Genomic DNA, 24,711 nt, shown 5'->3' on the forward strand with positions numbered 1-24,711 from the left:
TCCGGCTGCAACCCAGTACTGGGAAACACCCATACACTCTCTTAACACTCATACACTACAGCCAGGTTTATTCAATTCACCTACAGCGCATGTGTTTGGACTGTTGGGGGAAACCGCAGTACCAGGAGGAAAGCGACGCACACACGGGGAGAACATGCAAACTCTAGACAGAAATGCCAGCTGACCCAGCTGGGACTCGAACCAGCGACCTTCTTGCTGTGAGGTGACAGTGCCAACCACTGTGTCGCCCTAAATTACTAACATTTGACAATTTTTTATTTTATGCTGATGTGTGTTTAATGTAATGTGGACTTGGAGAAGGCATTCGAATGAATGAATGAATGAATGAATGAATGAATGAATATGAGGATGAATGAATGACTGACTGACTGACTGACTGACTGACTGACTGACTGACTGACTGACTGAATGAATGAATGAATGAGTTAATGAATTAATGAATAAATTAATATGAGGATGTATGAATGAATAAATGAAGGAATGAAAGAAAGAAAGAATGAATGAATATGAGGATAAATGTATGAATGAATGAATGAATGAATGAATAAGTTAGTGAATGAATGAATAAATGAATATGAGGATGTATGAATGAATGAATGAATGAATGAATGAGTAAATTAATGAATTAATGAATAAATGAATATGAGGATGTATGAATGAATGAATGAATATGAGGATAAATGTATGAATGAATGAATGAATGAATAAGTTAGTGAATGAATGAATAAATGAATATGAGGATGTATGAATGAATGAATGAATGAATATGAGGATGAATGAATGAATGAATGAATGAATGAATGAATGAATGAACGAACGAATGAATGAATGAATGAATGAATGAGTAAGTTAATGAATTAATGAATAAATGAATATGAGGATGTATGAATGAATGAATGAATGAATATGAGGATAAATGTATGAAGGAATGAATGAATAAGTTAGTGAATGAATGAATAAATGAATATGAGGATGTATGAATGAATGAATGAATGAATGAATGAATGAATGAATGAATGAATGAATATGAGGATGAATGTATGAATGAATGAATGAATAAGTTAGTGAATGAATGAATAAGTTAGTGAATGAATGAATAAATGAATATGAGGATGTATGAATGAATGAATGAATGAATGAATGAATATGAGGATAAATGTATGAATGAATAAGTTAGTGAACGAATGAATAAATGAATATGAGGATGTATGAATGAATGAATGAATGAATGAATGAAGGAATGAATGAATGAATGACTTGGACACGCAGTTTAAAATCCACCCTCGTTTTAATGTTAAAAGTATATCAGATAAGTGTGATGAGTGTAAAGTTGCAGAAGATGTTTATGAAGTATGTACATTATTATGAAGTGTATCAAATATAAATCAGAAAGGAGGAAAAAAATTTATGATTTAGAACAATCATGGAATTTGAAATGATTATTGGGGCAATGAGAAAAATGTGGGAAATTAGCAAAGCTACCTTGAATTTCCTCAGAGATGCAGGACTGGAGCATATTATAATGGTCTTTTAGGAAAATGGTAGGATTTTTAACATTAATATTGTTAATTTTTATTTATCTTTGTAACCATAAAATGTACATGAGGGGCTGCACGGTGGCGCAGTGAGTAGCATGATCGCCTCACAGCAAGGTCGCTTATTCAAGCCTCGGCTGGGTCAGTTGTCATTTCTGTGTGGAGTTTGCATGTTCTCCCCGTGTTGGCATGGGTCCAAAGACATGTGGTACAGGTGAATTGGGTAGGCGGCTAAAGTTGTCCGTAGTGTATGTGCGTGAATGAGTGTGTATGGATCTTTCTTAGTCATGGGTTGCAGCTGGAAGGGTATCTGCTACGTAAAAAAAACATATGCTGTGTAAGTTGGCAGTTCATTCCGCTGTGGCGACCCCTGATTAACAAGGGGACTAATAAATTGAATGAATGAAAATGTACATGAACTCTTGAAATTGCATGTCCCGGAACCATAGGTGGCGGTATGCTCCTAAACAAGTTGGTGGAGATCCACAATTTGTCTCATGTAATGCCATCGTTCTGCCGGTGGTGGCAGCACTGCAGCTCGAAAGTGACCGATACACACAGTCGAGGAAGAAACCTCCAGATCAGTGTGCTAACACGCATTTGAGCATTAACTTATCTTCTTAGTTTAAGTTTTACTCAGTTAAAGAGAACCATGTCGGAAAGAAAAGTTTTAAATGTAAGTATATCCATCTTTAATTGACTACTGTTGTTGTGCTGCGACTTACGGTTGAATTAAAAAGTAACGTACTGCTGCTAACAGCAAGCTAATGAAGTAGCATCGCAATGTTTACGTCTATTTAATAAAAGTCTGATGAACTCATTTTAAATATGAGGTCATGTTTCTGGTGCACTTAAGACTTATGTTAAATCTAGTGCACTTAAAATTCATGTTTGTTATAAAAACGTTAGTTAATGCTCTCGAATGAATCCTCAAATAAGTGTTTACGGAGTGCACTACTGTAAGTTAGTAAATTTGTCATATTATGCTAACGTTAACTTAACGTTATGTCTTTGTTTTTCCTCAGAAATACTATCCCCCGGATTTTGATCCGTCTAAAATCCCTAAACTTAAACTTCCCAAAGACCGTCAGTATGTGGTCAGATTGATGGCACCGTTCAATATGAGGTGAGACGATTTATGTGAATGTATGCATATATGTTGAAGTCTGTTTTACAGTATATTCGTTCAGTGACAGCTTGTGACATGCTCCTTAATGTTTAACATGGTACTTTGAATATTCGGTCTGAAATCTCATGCAAGTATGACGTGATAACAACATTAGCAATATTATTAGTGTGTGTATTAATATTTCAATACACTCACGGTCACTTTATTAGGTACACCTTAATAGTACCAGGTTAGACCCCGTTGAGAACTGCCTTCGTGTCATAAATTCAACAAGGTACTGAAAATATTCCTCAGAGATTTTGGTCCATATTGACATGATAGCATCACACAGCTGCAGATTTGTCGGCTGCACATCCATGATGCCAATCTCCTTCCACCACATCCCGAAGGTGCTCTATTGGATTAAGATCTGGTGATTGTGGAAGCCATTTGAGTACAGTGAACTCTTCATGTTCAAGAAACCCGTCTGAGATGATTCATGCTTTATGACATGGTGTGTTATCCTGCTGCAATTAGTCATCAGAAGATGAGTACACTGTGGTCATAAAAGGATGGACATGGTCAGCAATACTCAGGTATACTGTGGCGTTGACACAGTGCTCAATTGGTACTAATAGACCCAAAATGTGCAAAGAAAATATCCCCCACACCATCACACCACCACCACCAGCCTGAACTGTTGATACAAGCAGTGTGGATCCATGTTTTTATGTTGTTGATGCCAATTTCTGACCCGACTAATCCGAATGTCGCCACTGAAATCGAGACTCATCAGACCAGGTATTGTTTTTACAATCTTATATTCAATTTTGGTGAGCCTGTGTGAAATTTAGCCTCAGTGTCCTGTTCTTAGCTGACAGGAGTGGCACCTGCTGTGGTCTTCTTTGGGATAATATAAAAATCTTTGCGTGTGAAAATCCCAGTAGATCAGCAGTTTCTGAAATACTTAGACCAGCCCGTCTGGCACCAACAACCATGCCACGTTTCTTCAATCACCTTTTTCCTCCATTTTGATGCTCGGTTTAAACTGCAGCAGATCGTCTTGACCATGTCTACATGCTTAAATGCATTGAGTTGCTGCCATGTGCTGATTAGATATTTACATTAACTAGCAGTTGGACAGGTGTACCTAATAAAGTGGCCGGTGAGTGTATATTTGTATATTAATGTGTATTATGAAATTGTATGGCTTTTTTCTTTTTGAAGAGCCTCGGTTATAAGAGACACAGCAGTAACTTTTTTTTATTTTATCAAATATGACAATAAAGTGTATTTACCATGTATACAATTGACACTGGTTTGTTCATGGAGGTTTTATCTACAGGTGAACCATTGAATATTTTTTAAACATTTTGCAGAAACAAAAGTAAAGTGCTTTTACAATTTATATTTGCATAGTATTAGACTTCTATTCAACAATTGTTTTGATGCTTGAAAGCCCCTTTTTACCATTTTTCACCCATATATCACATAAAAACAAAGTGACGTTCTAATTTAATTTATAGGTTTTAAAAAGGATTGGGAAGTGAGGGAAATAATTAAAGGGCCATGAAACCCCCTCGTTTCAGCAGGGTGTTTTCACACCTCTACTTTGGAAAAAGTCAGAAAAGTGGGCGTGTCCAGCTCTGTTTAGGGGGGAGTGTCGGAGGAACTAAAGAGGCTTGGTGTGGGAGTGTCTATTTGGACGCGCTGAATTTCAGAGTCAAAACACACAACCACAGCGGACAATGTGACTGTGTTTACATGGACATCTGTAGTCGAATTATTTGCCAAATTATTAAATGGTGGACTTTAACTGCAGTTTGGCTCTTTCATTCAGGGAATTCATTCATGTCCCTCCCGACAAACGTGATATTTGATTCGAGGCGCTGCTCTAAGCGTGTATTTTTCATGCAATGTTTGATACCGCACGGCGAATGAGAGAAAAAAAACTCAGCATTTCCCGGAAACTTAGATACACACGACAGGTAGCGTCAGAAAGCCGCGTGTGTTATTCCGGTCACAAAATCCAACACGAGGTTATAGTTTGGTTGTAACTGTTAGTGCTAACTTGTTTACACTCGTTGCAATAGTTTGTTTGATACGAATAAAATACAAACTGAATAAACAAAGAGCACTGGTCGCTCACTTACCAAATCTGTAGAGACAGGACAATCACCAGCAACTAGAGCCGCGTCTTTATTAAGAGGAGACTAAAGCGAATCTGGATTTCAGCGTTTGCAGATGAGAACAGCTCTCAGGTAAACAATAATCCTCCTTAGACACGTAAGTTATTGTTGTCGCGCGTTGCGTACACTGTAATCCACGCGTGACTCTGAGCTCTCACAGAGAGAAAATGAAAACGAAACTTAACTGCAGCAACTATAAAAGCAACACTTCACACTTGTTTTGCCAACACAACGTGTCGTCTCTGCCATCTACACTCTGACAGTAATGAATATTAATGAAGTTGCACAATAGAGGGCGCTGATTGGTTTGAACCAAGCCTTACTCATGCATTAATGCATCACACTGTAAGACGTAATAAGACTCACTCTGGCACAGACGTCCAGTCTGCACGCTGGAATACACGCTATTATGTCATGGCCGTGACGCAGCTTAAAAAATTAGTTTCAAACCGGAAGTACGAATTTGCTTGAAACAACGCAAAAACAACCAATTTACACTTTTTAGTGAAATATAGGTGTCCTAATAGTGTTTTTAGCAGTGTGGGACACATATATGACTGTCAACAGCTCAAAAAATGTGTTTTGGTGTTTCGTGACCCTTTAAATATGTTTTATTATTGAAAACTGTAGATAATAATTCCTGGTGATTTGCAGGTGTAAAACATGTGGCGAGTACATTTACAAAGGCAAGAAGTTCAACGCTCGTAAGGAGACCGTTCAGAATGAGCTCTACCTGGGGCTTCCCATCTTCAGATTTTACATTAAATGCACCAGATGCTTGGCTGAGATCACGTTTAAGGTACAAGACTGAGTTCTGCACATCATGCTGCGTCTCCTGTAAAACCTGCAAGCCTTACATTACTTGTGTTTGGTTCGCTTCATTTGATTGATGTGTTTCACAGACAGATCCGGAAAACACAGACTATGCCATGGAGCACGGGGCAACACGCAACTTTCAGGCTGAGAAACTGATCGAGGAGGAGGAGAAGAAGATCCAGCAGGAGCGAGAGGATGAGGAACTCAATAACCCCATGAAGGTTAGTCAGATGTGCAGACTAAAGGAATTTACAGGTTTGTGATGTGCTTTTTGAGAGTAACTGGTGTGTTTTCTGACCTTTATAAACATCTATTTGTGACAAAATAGTTTTGGTAAAGCTTTAGTTTAACTCTGGTGTGCTGTTGGGGATGTTTTTATCCACTGAAGTGATTTTGAGTCTTAATTTGGTCACAACTTTCTCTGTGTTTCAGCAAGTGGAATGATTTTTGTAACAAATCTTGTTTTGACATATTTTGGGGAAGATTTTTTTCAAAGATTTAACAATACTCTCTGGGCAAATTGACTACCGTTTCGTAATGTTGGTGGCTGTTTTTGCCCCATTGACTTCCATCATAATGACATTTTTTTGTTTGCAAAGCAATAACACCAAATAATCATGCATTCTTGATTGTTGCCGGTTTTCCCTGTTGGGAAGGGTTTACATTTGTATTTTTACTGTGGAAAACTGCCTACAATCAAGAATGTAAGATTATTTACTGTCATGGCTTTGCAATCAAAAAATTGGGGCAAAAACAGCCACCAACACAATGAAAGGGTAGTCAATTTGAACTGTACACTAGTTACTACTGACCCTACTTATTTACTACTGGCTTATCACCTGCCTATTAAGATATTATTTAAATAACTATTTATAAGCACTTGTAAAGTATAATCTTATTTTACATCCCTTATCCTACCCAATACAAATCCAATTTTTAGATCTTAAAAAGTCTTACATTTACAGAAATATTGTGTTGTTCGTCTTGCATCTTATATTTAATTTTAAAAAATTAAGTTTATTATTGTTTTTAAAACATTTATTCATTGTTTAGAATTATTTTAAAGAAAGTTTATGTTGGAAAAAAAAGATATGTATGATATGTATGTAATATGTAAGAAAAGTATGGATACAATTAGAAGTAGCTTGTTTTTACACAATAATTAAAATATTTAGCTATGAATATATATATATATATATATATATATATATATATATATATATATATATATATATATATATATATTTTTTTTTTTTTTGTATTATTAAATGTATTAAATTATAATATTTTTTTGATAGGGCAAAAAAAAAACTTTTCCATCTGGGCCATTCCTTTTTCCTTTAACCCTTTATGGGTCTAAAAATTAGTTCATACTGGTCTTAAAAATGTCTTAAGTCCTAAATGTAACTCTGTGAAACCTGCAGAAGCCCTCATTATTAAGCTGCTAATCAGTAGTTTATTGAGCTAAAAGTCTTAATGGTTTGTTAATTGTATATTAAAATAAAGTGTGATCGTTTGCTTGTTTATAACTATAATCTAACTAATGAGAAGCTAATTCTTTACAGACTGATTCACTGTATTAGACCTGAGAACAGTTTAGTCCAAACATGCATACAACAGAAGAGCTCTGATTATCAGAGACATTTAACTGCAACTCTCAGTGACACTAAAATGTTTTTAAATTTATACAAATAGTTTTGAGGGCAATTGTTCTAAAGCATAGACACAGGTTAATGTTTTTTTTTTCCTTTTTTTTTTCGTACGGTTATGGAAAACCTGGAACAGTCATGGAATTTTTAAGTGGCATAATCAATGCCTGGAAAAGTTTTGGAAAAACAAATAAACCCATAAAGTTTTGCAAACATCATGGAAATTTTATACCTGAATATATTTTAAATGATAATATTGGGTCATTTTCAAACACAATAGCAGAGTCCGTCTCTCCTTTACTCTCATTCATGCGCAGAAACAAACTAACAACTACAGCGGTACGATTCTTCTGTATGTTCTGTATGCAACTAGAGTTTGCTTGTTTTGACACATTTAAAATATGTGGCTGAGAAATAACTAATTTAACAGGGCAAGTACAAATCTTCAGCGTTTAGCCCTGTATAAGCCTGAAATTTCATTCATAATGGTCTTAAAGTCTTAAATTTGACTTTGTGGAACCTGCAGAAGCCTTTATTAATGTAAGTGTATTATGTTTTGTATGTAACCTATTGAAATGAATTTTAGTAGTAAAAGTGTGTATGAACTCTGTGATTGGTTCATGGAGGTTGCATCTATTGGTGAAGCATTGAATATATTTTTTAAACATTTCGCAGTGGTGCCTAAATGAATCAGCCAATTTAAATGAATCATTTGGATAAATGATTCAGTGAATCACTAAGACGCGAGAATGGATGCCATCTTGTAATATTACATTTATCTGTCCATGACAGACATAATCCAGCCAAATGCCAGAAGAAAAAAAAACAAACTATAGTTCAATTCTATCCACAATTATCTCACAAATCTGCTTGATATTGGAAACAATTGACATTGCAAAGTTTTATTAATATTAATATACTTTGCGATAGGCAACGCGGTGGTGCGGTAGGTAGTGCTGTCGCCTCACAGCAAGAAGGTCGCTGGTTCGAGCCTTGGCTGGGTCAGTTTTCATATTCTCCCCGCGTTCGTGTGGGTTTCCTCCGGGTGCTCCGGTTTCCCCCACAGTCCAAATACATGCGGTACAGTTGAATTGGGTAGGCTAATTTGTCCGTAATGTATGAGTGTGTATGGATGTTTCCCAGAGCTGGAAGGGCATCCGCTGCGTAAAACACATGCTGGATAATTTGCCGGTTCATTCCGCTGTGGCCACCCCAGCTTAATAAAGGGACTAAGCCGAAAAGAAAATTAATGAATGAGTATATTGAGATATGAATATTATTTCACCAGATGACTTGAATGGCTCAGTTTGGGGAAAGAATTTATATTGATTTGGGGGATTTCGAAGAACAGTTAATTTGCATAAATGCAACACTAGTCAAACTGTATTCAGGTGCAGAAGCTGAATAATCAAATCTAAATAAATAACACCACATGGTCTTCGTTGTATAAAAAATATCTTTGGTAAAACGACATGTGTTATAAATGTAAATCTTATAGTCATAGGCCTTAAAACAAAGCAAACGAGCAAATAAAGATCTCTCACTCTAATAAGTTAAAATTTTACAGTGGTTCCTGGTCAGCTATAATCCCACTCAAATTGCCTAAGTGATGAATAAACTCAACCTGAACTTAAACTGAAGCGTCATTGCAGATAAACATTAGGGCTGTGCAATTAATCTAAAATCCGATTTCGATTTTGCCTTTTAACGATTATGAAAAATCATTAATCGAGATAAACGATTATTTCATCATATACCGCCCCTTTCCAGTTGTACACGTGTTGATCTTAAAAGCGCGAAAGACCGCATGATTCTGTGTGCCGCGCACACACAGAATTGAAGCATGCAGTCAGCATTCGGTCTCACTCGCACACTGAGACGAGCAGAGCGCAGTCAGCGCACACATCTAAAGTCATCTTAACGTGAGCGCTTTAATGGTCAGATAGGTGTCAAAACGCGGTGTTTAGTGATTATTCATATCAAGCATCATTTGTGTAATAAACAAACGAGTTGAGAATCAAAAGAGACGCGATAGAGAAACTATTAAAGAGACAGCGCGCTATAATCCTTCTGCCGCCTGTTTTTATGATTATTAATCAAACAACAAATGGAGAACATGCCTCTGCTGTTGACTGAAGGACTTTTGTAGCTAAAGTGTTTCTTAAGGTGAAGATGCTTAAATCACAGTTTGTTTTATATTTTTACTCTATTGTATTTATTTCTCTTTCCTTTGCAGGGTGGAAAATAACTGTTTGTATACAGTTGAAGTCTGAATTATTAGCCCTCCTGAATATTAGCAACCCTTTTCCCCCAATTTCTGTTTAATGGAAAGAAGATTTCTGAACATAATAGCTTTAATAACTCTTTTCTAATAACTTATCTATTTTATCTTTGTCACAATGAGAGCATATAATATTTGACTAGATATTTTTTCAAAATACAAGCATTCAGATTCAGAGTGCGATTTAAAGGCTTAATTAGTGTTATTAGACAGACAATCAAAAAATATATTGCTTAAGGGGGCTAACATTATAGACTTGCTTGAAAAAACCTGCTTTTATTCTAGCCAAAAGAAAAATAAAAAAGCCTTTCTCCAGAAGAAAAAAATATAAGAGGAAATACTGTTAAAATTCCTTGCTCTATTAAACATCATTTGGGAAATATTTATTTTTTACAAAATTATCAGAAGCGCTAATAATTTTGACTTTAACGGTAATCGTTTTGAATAATCGTGATTTCTGTTATGACCAAAATAATCGTGATTAGGATTTTTCACAAAATCGATCAGCCCTAATAACATTGCTATATTGTTGCGGAATTACATATATTGTGCAGCCTTAAGCTAAAGATGTTCTCTCTGAATGCTGTCAAAGGTCCTGGAGAACCGCACACGGGACTCAAAGCTGGAGATGGAGGTACTGGAGAACCTGCAGGAGCTGAAGGAGCTGAACCAGAGGCAGGCGCAAGTGGACTTTGAGGGTATGCTGGGTCAATATAAAGAGCTGGAGCAGAGACAGAAGCAGAGAGAGCAGGAGGAAGACGAGCAAGAGACCAAGTATGCAACAAGAGACCTTTTCTAATTTTGCTTTATGTATGCTGAATTGTTAAATATTTGTGGTTTAAACGTTTTGGTAAAGCCTTGAAGATCAGTCTTCATCAGAGGATTCCTCGTATGTCAGCTTATAAACAGATCAGCTGATTTTCGCTGCTTTAAAATGCTCCAGTGTCTCTGTATCAGTGGTTACACTCAGTAAACAGCGGTGAGTTCGGTGAATTGATGACCTTCACAGCCAATCACAGTGTTTTCTGTTGAGCACGTGAACACAATGGCAAATCAGCTGAGTTTAAGAACGTTCTCAACAGCGCTCAAATGTTAGCAGGAAATTTATGTTTTTAGAATTTCAGTACCGATTGTATTCCAGTAGCATGACAACACTATCTTGCAAAGTCTGAAAATTATATGTGGTCCATTTATTTTTAAACAAGAATGTACATTCATTATTGTAGTAATTTTACAGTGCACTAAAAAAAATATTAAAAAATAATTCCTTGGATTTACTAAATTTTTTACGTCAAGTGTTTGTAAACAATTTATTTGTGGTGAATTTAAACAAACAAATTAAGTTGAACATTTTTAAATGTAATTTGTTTGTTTAAATTCAACACAAATAAATAGTTTGCAACAGTTCTGCATGCAACACTTTTTTCAGTGTGTAAATATTCTAAAAAAAAATCACGCAGAGAAGTTATATTAGTAATTCATCATTCAAGTATTTTGCCGGTTTTTACATGTTAAAAACAATAATGATAATAATAGTACTGATATGTAATCACAGCATTTTGTCCAAACTGTGTACAATCTATAATATCATTTAAATGCAAAATGTAGATATTCCTATGCATTTTAACTAGTGTTGGGCCGTTATCGGCGTTAACTTTATGCGTTAACGCGAGACTCTTATCGCGCGATTAAAAAAATATCGCCGTTAATCTATTGTCAAAGTTGGGAGCTGGATCTATTCTACGCATGTATACCTGACCGGTGAGCCGTCTGACAAAATAGTGCCCTTCTGAATCAAATCAGCAGGATGCTTGCCTTTAACTGCAGTTCGAACGTTTAACTTTAACTCATGAACATTTCATTCATTGTCCCGTGACAAACTGGGGTATTAGACATAAATAGGAAGTAAGGACTGGTGAGAGTGTTATGAAATGTAATAACGCTAATCATAATAAATTTATGATTTATTATTTGGGTAGCACACATATTCTTAATGCCTTCGGCAGAATTCAAATGATCCGATTTAATTAATTTCGAGATTAATCTAGATTTTAAAAACTTGTCTATGCTTACCCATAATTTTAACCCAAAACATTGATGTTTAAACGTTGTGGTTGTGACGCAACGCAAATGTTTCAAGAAGACCCAAAAATGTGACGAACCCAGTTATTCAGGTTATGGTTATTTACGCTAATAATTCAATTGATGTTTATTTCTATTGCATTTTTACAATGTAGATTGTGTCAAAGTAGCTTAGCATAGAAGTTCTAGTAAATTGAAACTGTGTCAGTCCAGATTTTAGAGGAAGTTTAGTTCAGTTCAGCGTGGTTTAAATTTCACTGCTGGAAGTACAATCCCTTAACAGCAAATCATTCATTTTCTTGTCGGTTTAGTCCCTTTTTTAATCGGGGATCGCCACAGCGAAATGAACCGCCAACTTATCCAGCAAGTTTTTACGCAGCGGATGCCCTTCCAGCTGCAACCCATCTCTGGGAAACATCCACACACACATTCTCACACATACACTACGGACAATTTAGCCTCCCCAATTCACCTGTACCTCATGTGTTTGGACTGTGGGGGAAACCGGAGCACCAGGAGGAAACCCACGCGAACACAGAGAGAACATGCAAACTCCACACAGAAACGCCAACTAAGCCGAGGCTCAAACCAGCGACTTTCTTGCTGTGAGGCGACAGCACTACCTACTGCGCCACTGCTTCACCCTTAACAACAAATCCATTGATAATAATATACAAAAGACACGGGAATGGTGTAATGATGTTAAAACAAACAAAAAGCTCACCTTTCAAAGATCACCTACAACTTCGCTTAGTAATAGTCACAGCACAATAATCAAATCCCAGCCCGGTTCGTCATGTTTTCGGGTCCCCATAAAACTTTTTCCATTGTGTTCCATGATATTTACATGTGTTGTAAAAATTTTCTTAATTTTTTTTGCGTTGTGAGAATTTTCCCACACATTTTCTGTCAAACTGATGAAGATTTTTTCTTATTTTGCTAGTGTTTTTTGTAATTGCTCTCTCAGCCACAGTATTTTTTCCCTGAAGCAAATTGTGAAACAACAAGATGATGTATTGTACAAGTGTACTGTGATTTAATCTTCTCTTTTGTCTTTCTGTTCTCAGAGAGATGTTGGAGAGAGCTCTGGTCAAAAGACTGAGGGACTCAGACTCTGAAGAAGAGGCAGAAAACGCAAAGGAGCGAAGCAAGAAGCATATAGCTGATAAACCCACAGACATCCTCACCACAGACACCAGCACTTCATCACAGGTGGAGAGAGAGAGAAAAAGAGCGAGATTTAAATCTACTTTTTTATTTACATTTTCAGCTCATCTTTGCACAATAAAGGGCATCTGTTATGCAAAAATCACTTTTATAAGGGGTTTAAAGATAGTTATGTGGCAACAGTGTGTGAATATAACCAGTCTCTAATGGTATACCTTTTTTTCATAATCGCACAAATAAAAACACTCTGCAGTGTCATCACGTGGGGGAAAGCCCCGCCGTCCCCTGTTTCTCATTATTTTTATTATTTTTCCTCAGGGCTTGTCGTCTGCAGTGGCGAAGAAACAGAGCTGGGATAGGAGTGTGGGAGGTCTGAGTGTGAAGGGAGCTCTGGGGTCTCTGGTGGTGAGGAAGAAGCCAGCAGATTCTGCCTCTAAACCTTCCCATGCTGCACCACCACCGGCTGCTGCTGCTGCTGGCACACAAACAGGTTCAAGAGCTGTTAAAACTAGTCAGTTATTCATTTATGTAGAGTCGCAGGGTCAGAATGAGTGTGTGTGGAGGGAGTAAACGACAATTAATAACATCATGATTATGTTAAATAAAGGATGTATTCATTCAGCTGTGTAGAGTTAGGAATGAATGTCATTAAAGCTGGATTTATTTATATCTTTATATATTATATGTTTATTATTTACATAAATACATATAATTCAAATGTATTCAGTCTATATTCAGCCAACAATATTCTTAATTTATAAAGCCAGTTTTATTACTGTAATTAAATGTTTAAAAAGGCAAGGCAAGTTTATTTTTATATCACATTTCATAAACGGTGGCAATTCAAAGTGCTTTAATTAAAAAAGAATAAAAAGACAAGTATAAATAAAAATGATTAAAAACAGATGAAAATGTGTTAAAACAGGTTATAAAAGAATGAAAAAGACAAGAAAGACACAGTTGTGCGATCTGTCGGAAGTAGAAAAGTGCTCATTCAGTAAGGGCACAGTTAAACAGGTTCTGTGTTTTCAGTCTTGATTTGAACGTGCCTAATGTTATCAAGATTAAAAGATCCAGGATCTGCCAAATCATCTTAGATCATTTAAGCAAGGTACGAAGTCTTTGTTGTCTTTGTTGTTTTTTGTTTGTTTTTTCCTCTCTTTTTATTCGGTTTTTCTTCTATTTGTGTGTGATTCCCATTTGTGTACCTTTTGCATAATATTACAGTTTAAAAAAGCCTTTAAATGTCACTTTAAGCTGAAAACCAGTATCTTGAACAATATCTCGTAAAATATTATTTACTGTCATCATGACGAAGATAAAATAAATCAGTTATTAGAAATGAGTTATTAAAACTATTATGCTTATAAATGTGTTGAAAAAAAAGAGAAATTGAGTAAAAAAAAAAAAAACTATAGGGGGGCTAATAATTCTCACTTTAACTGTATGTTCATGTTAGTATATACAGTTGAAACCAGAAGTTTACAGACACTTTAATAAAAGGAACATAACCATTTTGTAAAACATGTCTGATGGTAAATCATACTAAATGTTTACTATTTTAGGTCCGTTAAGATTACCTAAATGATTGACATTTGCTAAATGCCAAAATAATGAGAGATTCTTTTGTTTGAGAGTTTTTTATTAATTTCTAGACAGTCAAAAATTTACGTACATTTCCTTGGTATTTTTTAGCTTTGCTTTTAAACTGTGTAACTTTGGTCAAAATCATCATGTTTTGGGTATCCTTTCTTAAACTCCTCACAATAGTTTGAAGGAATTTTGGCCCATTCCTCCTAACAGAATTGGTGTAACGGAGACAGATTTGTCTCGCTCGCACAAGCTTTTTCAACTCTGCCCACAAATTTTCCATAGGATCGAGATCAGGGCTTTGTGATGGCCACTTTAAAACATTCACTCTGTTGTCTTTAAAGCACATTTTAACTAATTTGGCAGTATGCTTAGGGTCATGGTCTGTTTGGAAGATCCATTTGTGGCCAAGTTTTAATTTGCTGGCCATCATCTTGAGATGTTGCTTCAGTATTTCTACATGATGTTCTTTCTTCATGATGCCATCTATGCTGTGAAGTGAACCAGTCCCTCCTGCAGCAAAACAGCCCCACAACATGATGCTGCCGCCCCCATACTTCACAGTTGGGATGGTGTTCCTAGGCTTGTAAGCTTTCCCCTTTGTCTTCCAAATGTAACACTGGTTATTAAGGCCAAACAGTTCAATCTTAGTTCCATCAGACCACAGGACATGTCTCCAAAAATTAGTCTTTTCCCCAATATATTTCAGCAAAATGTAATCTGGCAGTTTTTGTTGATTCTGGCTTGATGATTTTCCCATGTTGTCACACAAGGAAGCAGTGTGTTTGAGGTTTTCCTACAGTTGTTCCTCCAATGAACTCAAATGTTGTCAATTAGCCAATCAGAAACTTCCAAAACCTTGACACCATCATCTGAGCCTTCTCAGAGGCATACTAATCTTATTGTATGTAAACTTGACTTTCAAGAAAAGTTATAACAATTTCTCAAAATATCTCTCTCATTATTCTGCTATTAAGCATAACAGAAACACATTTGATAATCCGAACTTACCTAAAAGAGAAAAAGTTTAGTCACATTTACATCTGACTTTTTAAATGGTCATGTGCCTTTTATTACAGTGTATGTAAACTTCTGGTTTCAACTATACATCGGAACCTTTTACAGATTTATATAACAGTCTCATTGTTTAACAGATTAGAATTTTGTGGTCTATTAACCTGAACTTTCTGTCTTTTCTGTTAATTCAGGTGCTGTCAAACCCGAGTCTTCCATAACATCATCATCTGCTTCTTCAAACATACAGCCGGTATCATGTCAGAACGGTTCGTCTCTCGGCCTCTTGGGGGCGTATTCAGACAGCGACGACAGCAGCTCAGACTAGCCCAGGACACAAAAAACAATGCATTTCAGATCACTGGAATTAAATGCTTGTTTTCAGACCACCATAAATGACACAAAACACTTGAAATTTCCTTAACTTGGACTCTTTAAAAGCATAATTGAGAGTGCAGGTCAATAGATTTTTAGTATTCAGTGATGACTTTTTTTTTTTAGCTGTGGGACATATCGTCTACGAGAAGCCATATCCATTGGCTGGCTTTCATTCAGTCTATTAGATCTGCTCCATGCCAGTGTCTCTAATGTACTCTATAATGCATTTCTAATCTATTATGCACTCTATAATGTAGTATTTTTCCCTCCATGTTAGTTCAGTCAATATGAGGAAATGCATTTGAGGGTTACAGAGGAAATAAATCTAATTTAGCGTGATCATCTCTAATCCTGTGTTGTAAAAGACCTCTTTTTTTTCTCTCCAGCATCCAACAAATAAATAGCAAGTCATGTTTTGTTTCAAAGGATATGCTTTGTTTCTTATTTATGGGGGTTTTGTAAAATAATTAGAACATTTTTTTGATAATAACCATAGAAACATTTTTTAACCACTTTTAATTCAATAAAAATTTGATTATTTAAAGATTATTTATGAATCTTAATTTTACATAAATAAGAGTGTAGCTCACAATGCTGTATTTTTATTCAACATTAAATGGGTTAGTTCACCCAAAAATGATATTTACTCATCTTTTACTTAGATATTCTGAAGAATGTCAGAAACCGGTAACCATTGACTTCAATAATATTTATATCTATATCTATATATTTTTATATCTATATATATAATTTTATATCTATATCTAATAATATCTATGGAAGTCGGTGGTTACAGGTTTTCAACATTTTCTGTTCTGTTCAAGATTTTGTGCTCAAAAGAACAAAAATCTGGTTTGGAGCAAGTAAAAGTTGAGTAAATTAATACAGAATTTTCTTTTTGTGTGTGTGTGAACCGGTAACTTCAATAATATCTATTTATTCTAATACGGAAGTAAATGGTTACAGGTTTTAAACATTATCTATATATCTTTTGTGCACAAAAAAACAAAAGGGTTTGGAGCAAGTAAAGGGTGAGTGAGTGAGTGAGTGAGTGTGAGTGAGTGAGTGAAAGTGTGAGTGTGTGTGTGATATCCCTTTAGCAAAGATTAACACATTTCGTAACTGACTCTTGTTCCAAATCTTTGAGATTGACTTCAATAGTATTTGTTTATTCTACTATGGAAGTCAGTGGTTACAGGTTTCCGACATTTTCTGTATATATTTTTTGCTCAAAAAACAAAACTGGTTTGGAACAAGTGTGAGTAAGTTAACAGAATTATCATCACTTAAGCAAAGATTATTAAATGTTGTAACTTACTCTTGTTCCAAATCTTTGTGTTTTTTTTGTTTTTTTTTAACATAAAAGAAGATTTTCTAAAGAATATCAGTAACGATATCGCAAGTCAATGGTTACAGGTTTCCAAGATTTTTTCTAATCTTTTGTGCTCAACAGAACACACAAAAAGGTTTGGAACAAGTAAAGGGTAAATAAAACAAATGTATTTTTTTTTGTGTGTGAACTATCCCTTTAACAAAGATTAATAAAGGCTGGAACTGACTCTTTACTTGTTCCAAATCTTTTTGAGGTGTGTTTTGTTCTGTTGAACATAAAAGATGATATTCTAAAGAATGTTGGAAACTGGTAACCATTGACTTCGGTAGTATTTGTTTATTCTACTATGGAAGTCAGTGGTTACAGGTTTTCAACATTTGCTGTATATATTTTGTGCTTAAAAGAACAAAAATCTGGTTTGGAGCAAGTAAAGGGTGCGTAAATTAACAGAGTTTTCATTATTTGATTGAGTGAACTCCCTTTAACAACGATTAATAAATGCTGTAGCTTTTAACTTGTTTCAAATCTTTTTTTTTTTTTTTTTTGTGTGTGTGTTCTGTTGAACATGAATGAAGATATCCTGAAGAATGTAAGAAACCGGTAACCATTGACTTCAATAATCTGTTTATTCTACTATGAAAGTCAATGATTACAGGTTTTCAAAATTTTTATGTATGTTTTGTGCTCAAAAAAACAAAAATAAACAAAAAATGTTTTGGAGCAAGTAAATGGTGAGTAAATTAATACAGAAATTGTATTTTTTGTGTGTAAACTGTCCCTTTAACAAAGATTAATAAATGCTGTAACTCTGACTCTTTAAGTCAATAGTTACAGGTTTCCAGCATTTTTGTATATCTTCTGTTCTCAAAAGTACACGAAAAAACTAGCTTGGAAGAAGTAAAGGCTGAATAAATGTACATAGTTTTCATTTTCAGAGTGAACTATCATTTTAACAAACAAAACCTAACTGTTAGCTATTGTTTATCACATAATTTGTGAATTGTTAACTTCACAGGCATCATTTAAATACCCTAATTGCACGGTTTTCAATGCAACAGCCAATGTTTGGACAAGCCATTGTTTACCATCCCTCATATTGATCCCCAAAGTGCCTGTGACCTTCTAACCTTACAGGCTGACCTCTGTGTGCTGATGGAAAAGGTGTTAATGAGGGTTGACGTGACAGATGGGGCATGCATCGAACTAGATCTTATCTAAGTGTCTGTTTAGTTAAGCAGAAACCCCTGTGCTTATGCATGTTTATTCCTCATAATCTCTTTTTAATCTAAAAAGCATGCACTTTAATGATAGCACTTCATACTGTTTGTTGCAGGCATACAACAATTTGCAAAATGCATGCCAAAGCACGAGCCTCTGTGTGAAATGAAATGCCTCAGCAAGAACAAAGACAATGCAACTCTCCAGTGGGCTTCAACCAAACAAGTCGAGCTTATGTGCTGCTGCTGCTGCTGCTGCTGCTGCTGAAACAACCACCACCAATGCAATCCAATGCAACTCTCCATCCATCCATATGCACGCGCTCTTCACTTTTTTTTTGGGAATTTTCTCACAACTGCTTTGTTTTATCACTTCCAACCGTCCTTTATTGACAGGTGAGTGTTATGCTAATGCTTTAGTGGTTACTAAATTATTTTAATAAGTCAAAACTGTCATATTATATGAGCGTTTTAAACACGCTCGTATGTGTGTATTCATCTGGGTCGCGCGCTTGCACAGTTAACGTTAGCCAAACAGCAAGCCGGCTAACAAAATGCAGCTTCAAATTGATGTTTTTTTACTTTAATGCGTTATATTAGTGCAGCATTTCAATCATATTTACAGCCTACAGTGGTATTAGTGAGTATTATCAAATTCGTCGACGACGAAAGTGATTAAGGTTATAATGGCGGAGTTTGGAAATGTTAGCCAGCATGCTAACGTAAGTTTCCTTATAAAATTTCTTCGTTTTTGGTAGTAAAAATCACAAGTGTTTGTGTTATGTGCTGAATTATGTGGCAAGAGTAAGAAAGTGGGTGTGTGCAGTTGATGCATGTACTTGTTTTGACAGGATTCTTTGGCAAGATTGTGCTGTGTGAGGGCTTTTGTGTCTGAAACTTTCTTTTTGAGTAAAATTGCCGTCATGATTAAATTATCATCTAATTACGTTATATGTAGGCTATATATGTCTGGAATGGATGCATATGCTTATACAGCTCACTTTATATTAAAATTGTGCAACTGTTTATTCACGCCGGTTTTGTCCTAAATCCGTATTGTTTACTTTCCTTCGGGGAGTATAAAGCAGTTGTTAGGCAGAAAGTAAAGATGATAATCTTAATGACACTCACTTTCTTATATTCTTTATTTTTATATTAAATGAAAGTAAAAGAACCACTTTTTAAAGTTTAAATATGATATTAAGCATTATAAATGTAGCCCACTTTTGTTGTACGTTTGTTTTACTGTAACTCGTTGTATCTTTAGAGTTTTGAGAGATTTATTTGAGAAAACTTAACTTTAACCTTTATATGCTGTTGGGGATGTTTTCATCCACTATGGGGTGATTTTAAGTCTTATTTTGGCCATAACTTTTTTTCTGTGTTTCAGCTAGCAAATCTTATTTTGACACATATTTTGAAAAATAAAATGCTTTTATTTATTTATTTATGTATGTATGTATGTATGTATGTATGTATGTATGTATGTATGTATGTATGTATGTATTTATTTATTTATTTATTTATTTATTTAAATCTCAATGATACACTGGCAAATTGACTACCCTCCCTGCTGAAAAAACAGCATATGCTGGTAAGGTATGTTGATGCTGGTATGCTGGTCTTGCTTGTTTTAATGCTGGTTTTGCTAGTCTCCATGTTGGTCCTACTGATCTCAATGCTGGTTTTGCTGGTCTCAATGCTGGTTTTGCTGGTCTCAATGTTCGTCCTGCTGGTCTCAATGCTGGTTTTGCTGGTCTCAATGTTCGTCCTGCTGGTCTCAATGCTGGTTTTGCTGGTCTCAATGTTGGTCCTGCTGATCTCAATGCTCAATAGGCTTTTATTTGAATATAAATATTGATCAATGAACTTTTGCTTATCCATACCTGCTTGGTGTTTGAGATCAAACCTCATTGCTTTTCACGTGTCAATCAAGCATGCTAAAGCTTTTGTGTCTAAATTAAAATGATGATATATTAGTTCCTCAGAAAAAAAACGTGCGTTAAACTGATTGAATAACCATTTATCATTTTTTGTGGGAAGAAACTTCATAAAGGGACTAAAATCTCTCTCATTTATAGTAATAAAAATATCTATATTTGTGTTTCAAAGACGAACAGTTAAAAAAAATCCAGTCCGCGATTACTTTTTATATTGAAAATGCATCATTTTGTGTTTTTTTTTTAACCACCAAATCAGTGATATTATTTGTGAACTTGGCAGTTAAATAGTTAAAATCCTGTAATTTTTCTAAACAATTTTGTATTTTTGATCAAAACTAAACAAACCAAGCTGTTTAAGAAAAAGCTTGATCACATTTCATGATGAACGCATTTAATTCAGGCTTTTATTTGAATATAAACATTGATCAATGAACTTTGCTCATCCATACCTGCTTGCTTGGTATTTGAGATCAAACCTCATTGCTTATCACATGTTAATCAAGCATGCTAGAGCTTTTGTGTCTAAATTAAAATGATGATTAATTAGTTCTTCAGAAAAAAAACGTGCATTAAGCTGATCGAATAATCATTTATAAATATGTTGTGGGAAGAAACTTCATAAAGGGACTGAAATCTCTCTCATTTATATTAATGAAATGTCTATATTTAAGTTTCAAAGATGAACAGTTAAAAAAAAAAATCCCGTCCTCGATTACTTTTTATATTGAAAATACATCATTTTGTGTTTTTCACCAAATCAGTGATAAGATTGATAATTGAAAGAGTTAAAATCCTGTTATTTTTCTAAACAATTTAGTAGTTTGGATCAGAACTATATTTGTGTTTCAAAGATGAAGAGAAGTCTCTGGAAAGACATAAAAAGGAAGTACAGTAGAGAATCATTTCACATAATAAATCTTTTACAGTGAAGCAGTCTAAAAACACTCTAAATCTGACTTTATTTACGTATTTTACTTTTTTAACTTGTTATTTCCCTGCTTTCCAGATCAATTTATTGCACAAAAATTGGAGCCGGATGTTCTAAAGCATCAATGCATTGGGGAAACTGAGGTAAGCACTTGCATAATATCATATTTGTGGTTTATTGACTCACAGTGAGTAATAAGTCACTTATTAGTAAGGTGTTCCAGGATTTACAGATTGTACTCAATGGAGGAGCTAGGATAAAGTCCCTTTTTTTAGAAGCACAAAGCTTGTTTTATTTACATTTGCTTGGATGTTTTCTTCTTGTGTTGGCTGTAGACCCATGGCAAAGTGGTTTAGAGATCACCTGAGTTTTGGCAGCAGGAAAGGACCACCGCAGCCTCCCAAACCGGACTACACTGAAAGCGAGATCCTCCGGGCCTACAGGACTCAGAAAGACCTGGACTTCGAGGACCCGTACGACTCCTCTGAGCACCGGGTTGTAAACGGCTCTGGCTCTATAGAAACCTTCCCGACGTTCAGTACAGTGCTGTCTAACGGCGTGGAGGTGAAGATCGTCTCTCCCAAACACAGACTGATCAAAGTGGAATCTCAGGAATTCGGGCGCAGCAAAACGCCGCTAAACATCGTGACCTTTGAGGAACCGCAGGCCCCTGTAAGTTCTTGTTTTCTTAACATACGCTCATGCCTTTTCCTGGCTTCTTTTACACTGTAATTTGCCTTAAAATTCTTTAAAAAAACAAACAAAAACTGCTCCATGAACCCTTAGTCATGTGTTTGTATTTTCTCCCAAGTTGCAAAACTATTGGATTAGTTTCTTTAAAATATTTTCTGATATTCTGGGGGTCAAATTTATCACCAGTCTTTGGTGTTCCCCCTCAGTGTCAGCCTTTAAGCCGGACACCGGCTGACATTGTGGCTTTTGCATCTCTTCTCGCTAGGCACAGAACACTGTTGTCTTGGACTTTCCCACAACCCCCCTGTATTTTATTGTGACTCAATGATTTGGTCTTCTTTTTAAAACTTGAGAAAATTAAATGCAATATCAGCAGTAGGGGAGGACACGTTTTTGAAATGTGGTAACAATTTGTTGCATTATTTAGCGATTTAAAAAGTCTGAATTAGTTTTCTGGTCAGTAATTGACCAGGAGCTACAGAGTTGTATTTAATTATTGTGTTTATATAGAATTTATACGATTTATGCCAATAAAAAAAGTATAAATATAATCAAATATCTTTTTCAACGTTAAAACAGGATAGATAATGTTGCTTGCTTGAAGGAAAAAACTTTAATTTTGACGTATTTGCTGAAAGATAAAAATAAAACTATATTTTGACTTGCTCTAAGAATTTTTGGATATTTGGACTAGAAATGAGACACATTGTCTCATTGTGATTATTCAATATCTGTAGCTGAATACTGTTAAGGCTGATTTATACTTCTGTGTCGAGGGATGAGACAGTCCTCGCTGCAGCCCGCAGTTTGATGACATAGTTGACCAGGTCCACTACGTAGTGGATGATCGCCTACACCTTCCCCTACCCTAAACCCAACCATCACAGTAGCATGGGCACTACCTTACCTTAGGGGGCGGTACAAGGTCCACTACATACTTGACGATCGCCTACACCTCCCCCTACCCTAAACCCAACCGTCACAGTAGCATGGGCATTACCTTACCTTAGTGGGTGGTACAAGGTCCACTTCGTAGTTGACGATCGCCTACACCTCCCCCTACCCTTAACTCAACCGTCACAGTAGCATGGGCACTACTTTACCTTAGTGGCCAGTACAAGGAAGGTACACTACGTAGTTGACGATCGCCTATACCTCCCTCTACCCTAAACCCAACGGTCACAGTAGCATGGGCATTACCTTACCTTAGTGGGCGGTACAAGGTCCACTTCGTAGTTGACGATCGCCTACACCTCCCCCTACCCTTAACTCAACCATCACAGTAGCATGGGCACTACCTTACCTTAGTGCAGGGGTTCCCAAACTTTTCAGCCCGCGACCCCAAAAATAACAATGCCAGTGACTCGCGACCCCCAATATCCTCTGAGGTGGTTATAAATACAGAAACCTTGCATGCAATGACACACACACACCAATTAAATTTGTGTCAGTGCTTTAAATGTGCCAGAAAGTATAACCTGATGTTATAAAATCAAAATACATCTGATGCTATTGCTGCCTTTAATATAATGTAATTACCCCAGGGGTCGCAATCCAATAGAACTAGTAACTATAAGCTACTATAGTAACTATATAGTATATAGTAACTATAAACGACTATTTTTATTTTCAGTATAGTTATGGATAAAATATGTTAATTCTTATGGTTTAATAAAAATAAATAGATTTTTGAAAAATCACCAGGCGACCCCCCTTCATTGGCCCGCGACCCCTCGTGGGGTCCCGACTCCCACTTTGAGAACCACTGCCTTAGTGGGCAGTACAAGGTACACTACGTAGTTGACGATCTCCCATACCTCCCCCTACCCTAAACGCAACCGTCACAGTAGCATGGGCACTACCTTACCTTAGTGGGCAGTACAAGGTCTACTACATAGTTGACGATTGCCCACACCTCCCCCTACCCTAAACCCAACCGTCACAGTAGCATGGGCACTTTTTTCAATCATTCAGCCCTAGTGTATACATGTATGTTTTTTTTTTTACTTGTTCCTTTTTTCCATCAGATGTTGATTGTTTTATTTTGAGGATAGTTTTGTTAGGGCTAGATATGATTGTATATGGTGTGTAAGTTGTTGTAAAATGCTGTTTGCAAGAATAAAAGTTCCATGACAAAAAAAAAAAACATACGCTCATGTCGAGCTTAAGTGGGAGTGTTATCAGAAGGAACTGTGTGCTTTTAAAGGCTCCTTGTGTTTATGTATGGGGGAAAAAATGCACAGGTCAAATGTCAAGCAACCTTTTGATAAATTGTGTCATCTTGATGATTAATTGCCATTTCAAGTGTTTTCCAGTTTTGTGTTACAACTTGAATGTTGTAACACTGTCTAATATTTACACGTGAAAATATTTTACTGATGGGTTTTGGTGTGTTTTCTTAGACCTTCGTTATTATAAATGATAGATTGTTTAGTTGCAGAAAAAATAATATCTTTTATATATTAATGTTTCTTAATGATCTGATCCTGCGAGGGGACTATTGCGGATACATGCATTGCGATATCGATACTCAAACAATATATTGTTATTCCCTGGTGATAGCGATATTTATATGACAACATTTCTCTTGAAAAATGCTATTTTTATTAGCTATGTTTTAAAATCATTTATGTATTTAATAATATTAAAATAAATAGGTAAAATATATTTTTCAGATCTAATTTATTCAAATTCAGATTAAAAACTGTCAAAGTGCAAACATCTAGTCTTAAAAACACCATGAATAAATGAAAACCTCACAGATATT

At 35.7% G+C, this 24,711-nt stretch overlaps 2 protein-coding genes across 4 annotated transcripts in view; both read left to right on the forward strand.

Annotated features, from left to right (window-relative positions):
- Nucleotides 1-2,058: 2,058 nt before the first annotated feature.
- Nucleotides 2,059-16,255, forward strand: yju2 (YJU2 splicing factor homolog). Its single transcript, NM_001110833.1, has 8 exons — nucleotides 2,059-2,232; nucleotides 2,582-2,682; nucleotides 5,508-5,652; nucleotides 5,756-5,890; nucleotides 10,192-10,373; nucleotides 12,749-12,893; nucleotides 13,167-13,338; nucleotides 15,647-16,255. The coding sequence occupies exons 1-8, from the start codon at nucleotides 2,209-2,211 to the stop codon at nucleotides 15,778-15,780; spliced, it is 1,038 nt and encodes a 345-aa protein (NP_001104303.1). The 5' UTR covers nucleotides 2,059-2,208; the 3' UTR covers nucleotides 15,781-16,255.
- Nucleotides 16,256-18,655: 2,400 nt separating this feature from the next.
- shda (Src homology 2 domain containing transforming protein D, a) overlaps nucleotides 18,656-24,711 on the forward strand; it is a 40,429-nt gene continuing 34,373 nt past the window's right edge. Inside the window, exons 1-3 of one of the 3 annotated variants that reach the window (XM_073918544.1) lie at nucleotides 18,656-18,776; nucleotides 21,330-21,394; nucleotides 21,587-21,923. In XM_073918544.1, the coding sequence (XP_073774645.1) occupies nucleotides 21,591-21,923 (333 nt within the window). In that variant the 5' untranslated portion in view covers nucleotides 18,656-18,776; nucleotides 21,330-21,394; nucleotides 21,587-21,590. Of the gene's footprint in view, nucleotides 18,777-18,869; nucleotides 19,103-21,329; nucleotides 21,395-21,586; nucleotides 21,924-24,711 lie in introns of those variants that run through there. The other 2 variants (NM_001110835.1, XM_073918548.1) reach the window with 2 other exon arrangements.

The sequence above is a fragment of the Danio rerio genome, chromosome 2 (genome assembly GCF_049306965.1).
Source record: "Danio rerio strain Tuebingen ecotype United States chromosome 2, GRCz12tu, whole genome shotgun sequence".
Lineage (NCBI taxonomy): Eukaryota > Metazoa > Chordata > Actinopteri > Cypriniformes > Danionidae > Danio > Danio rerio.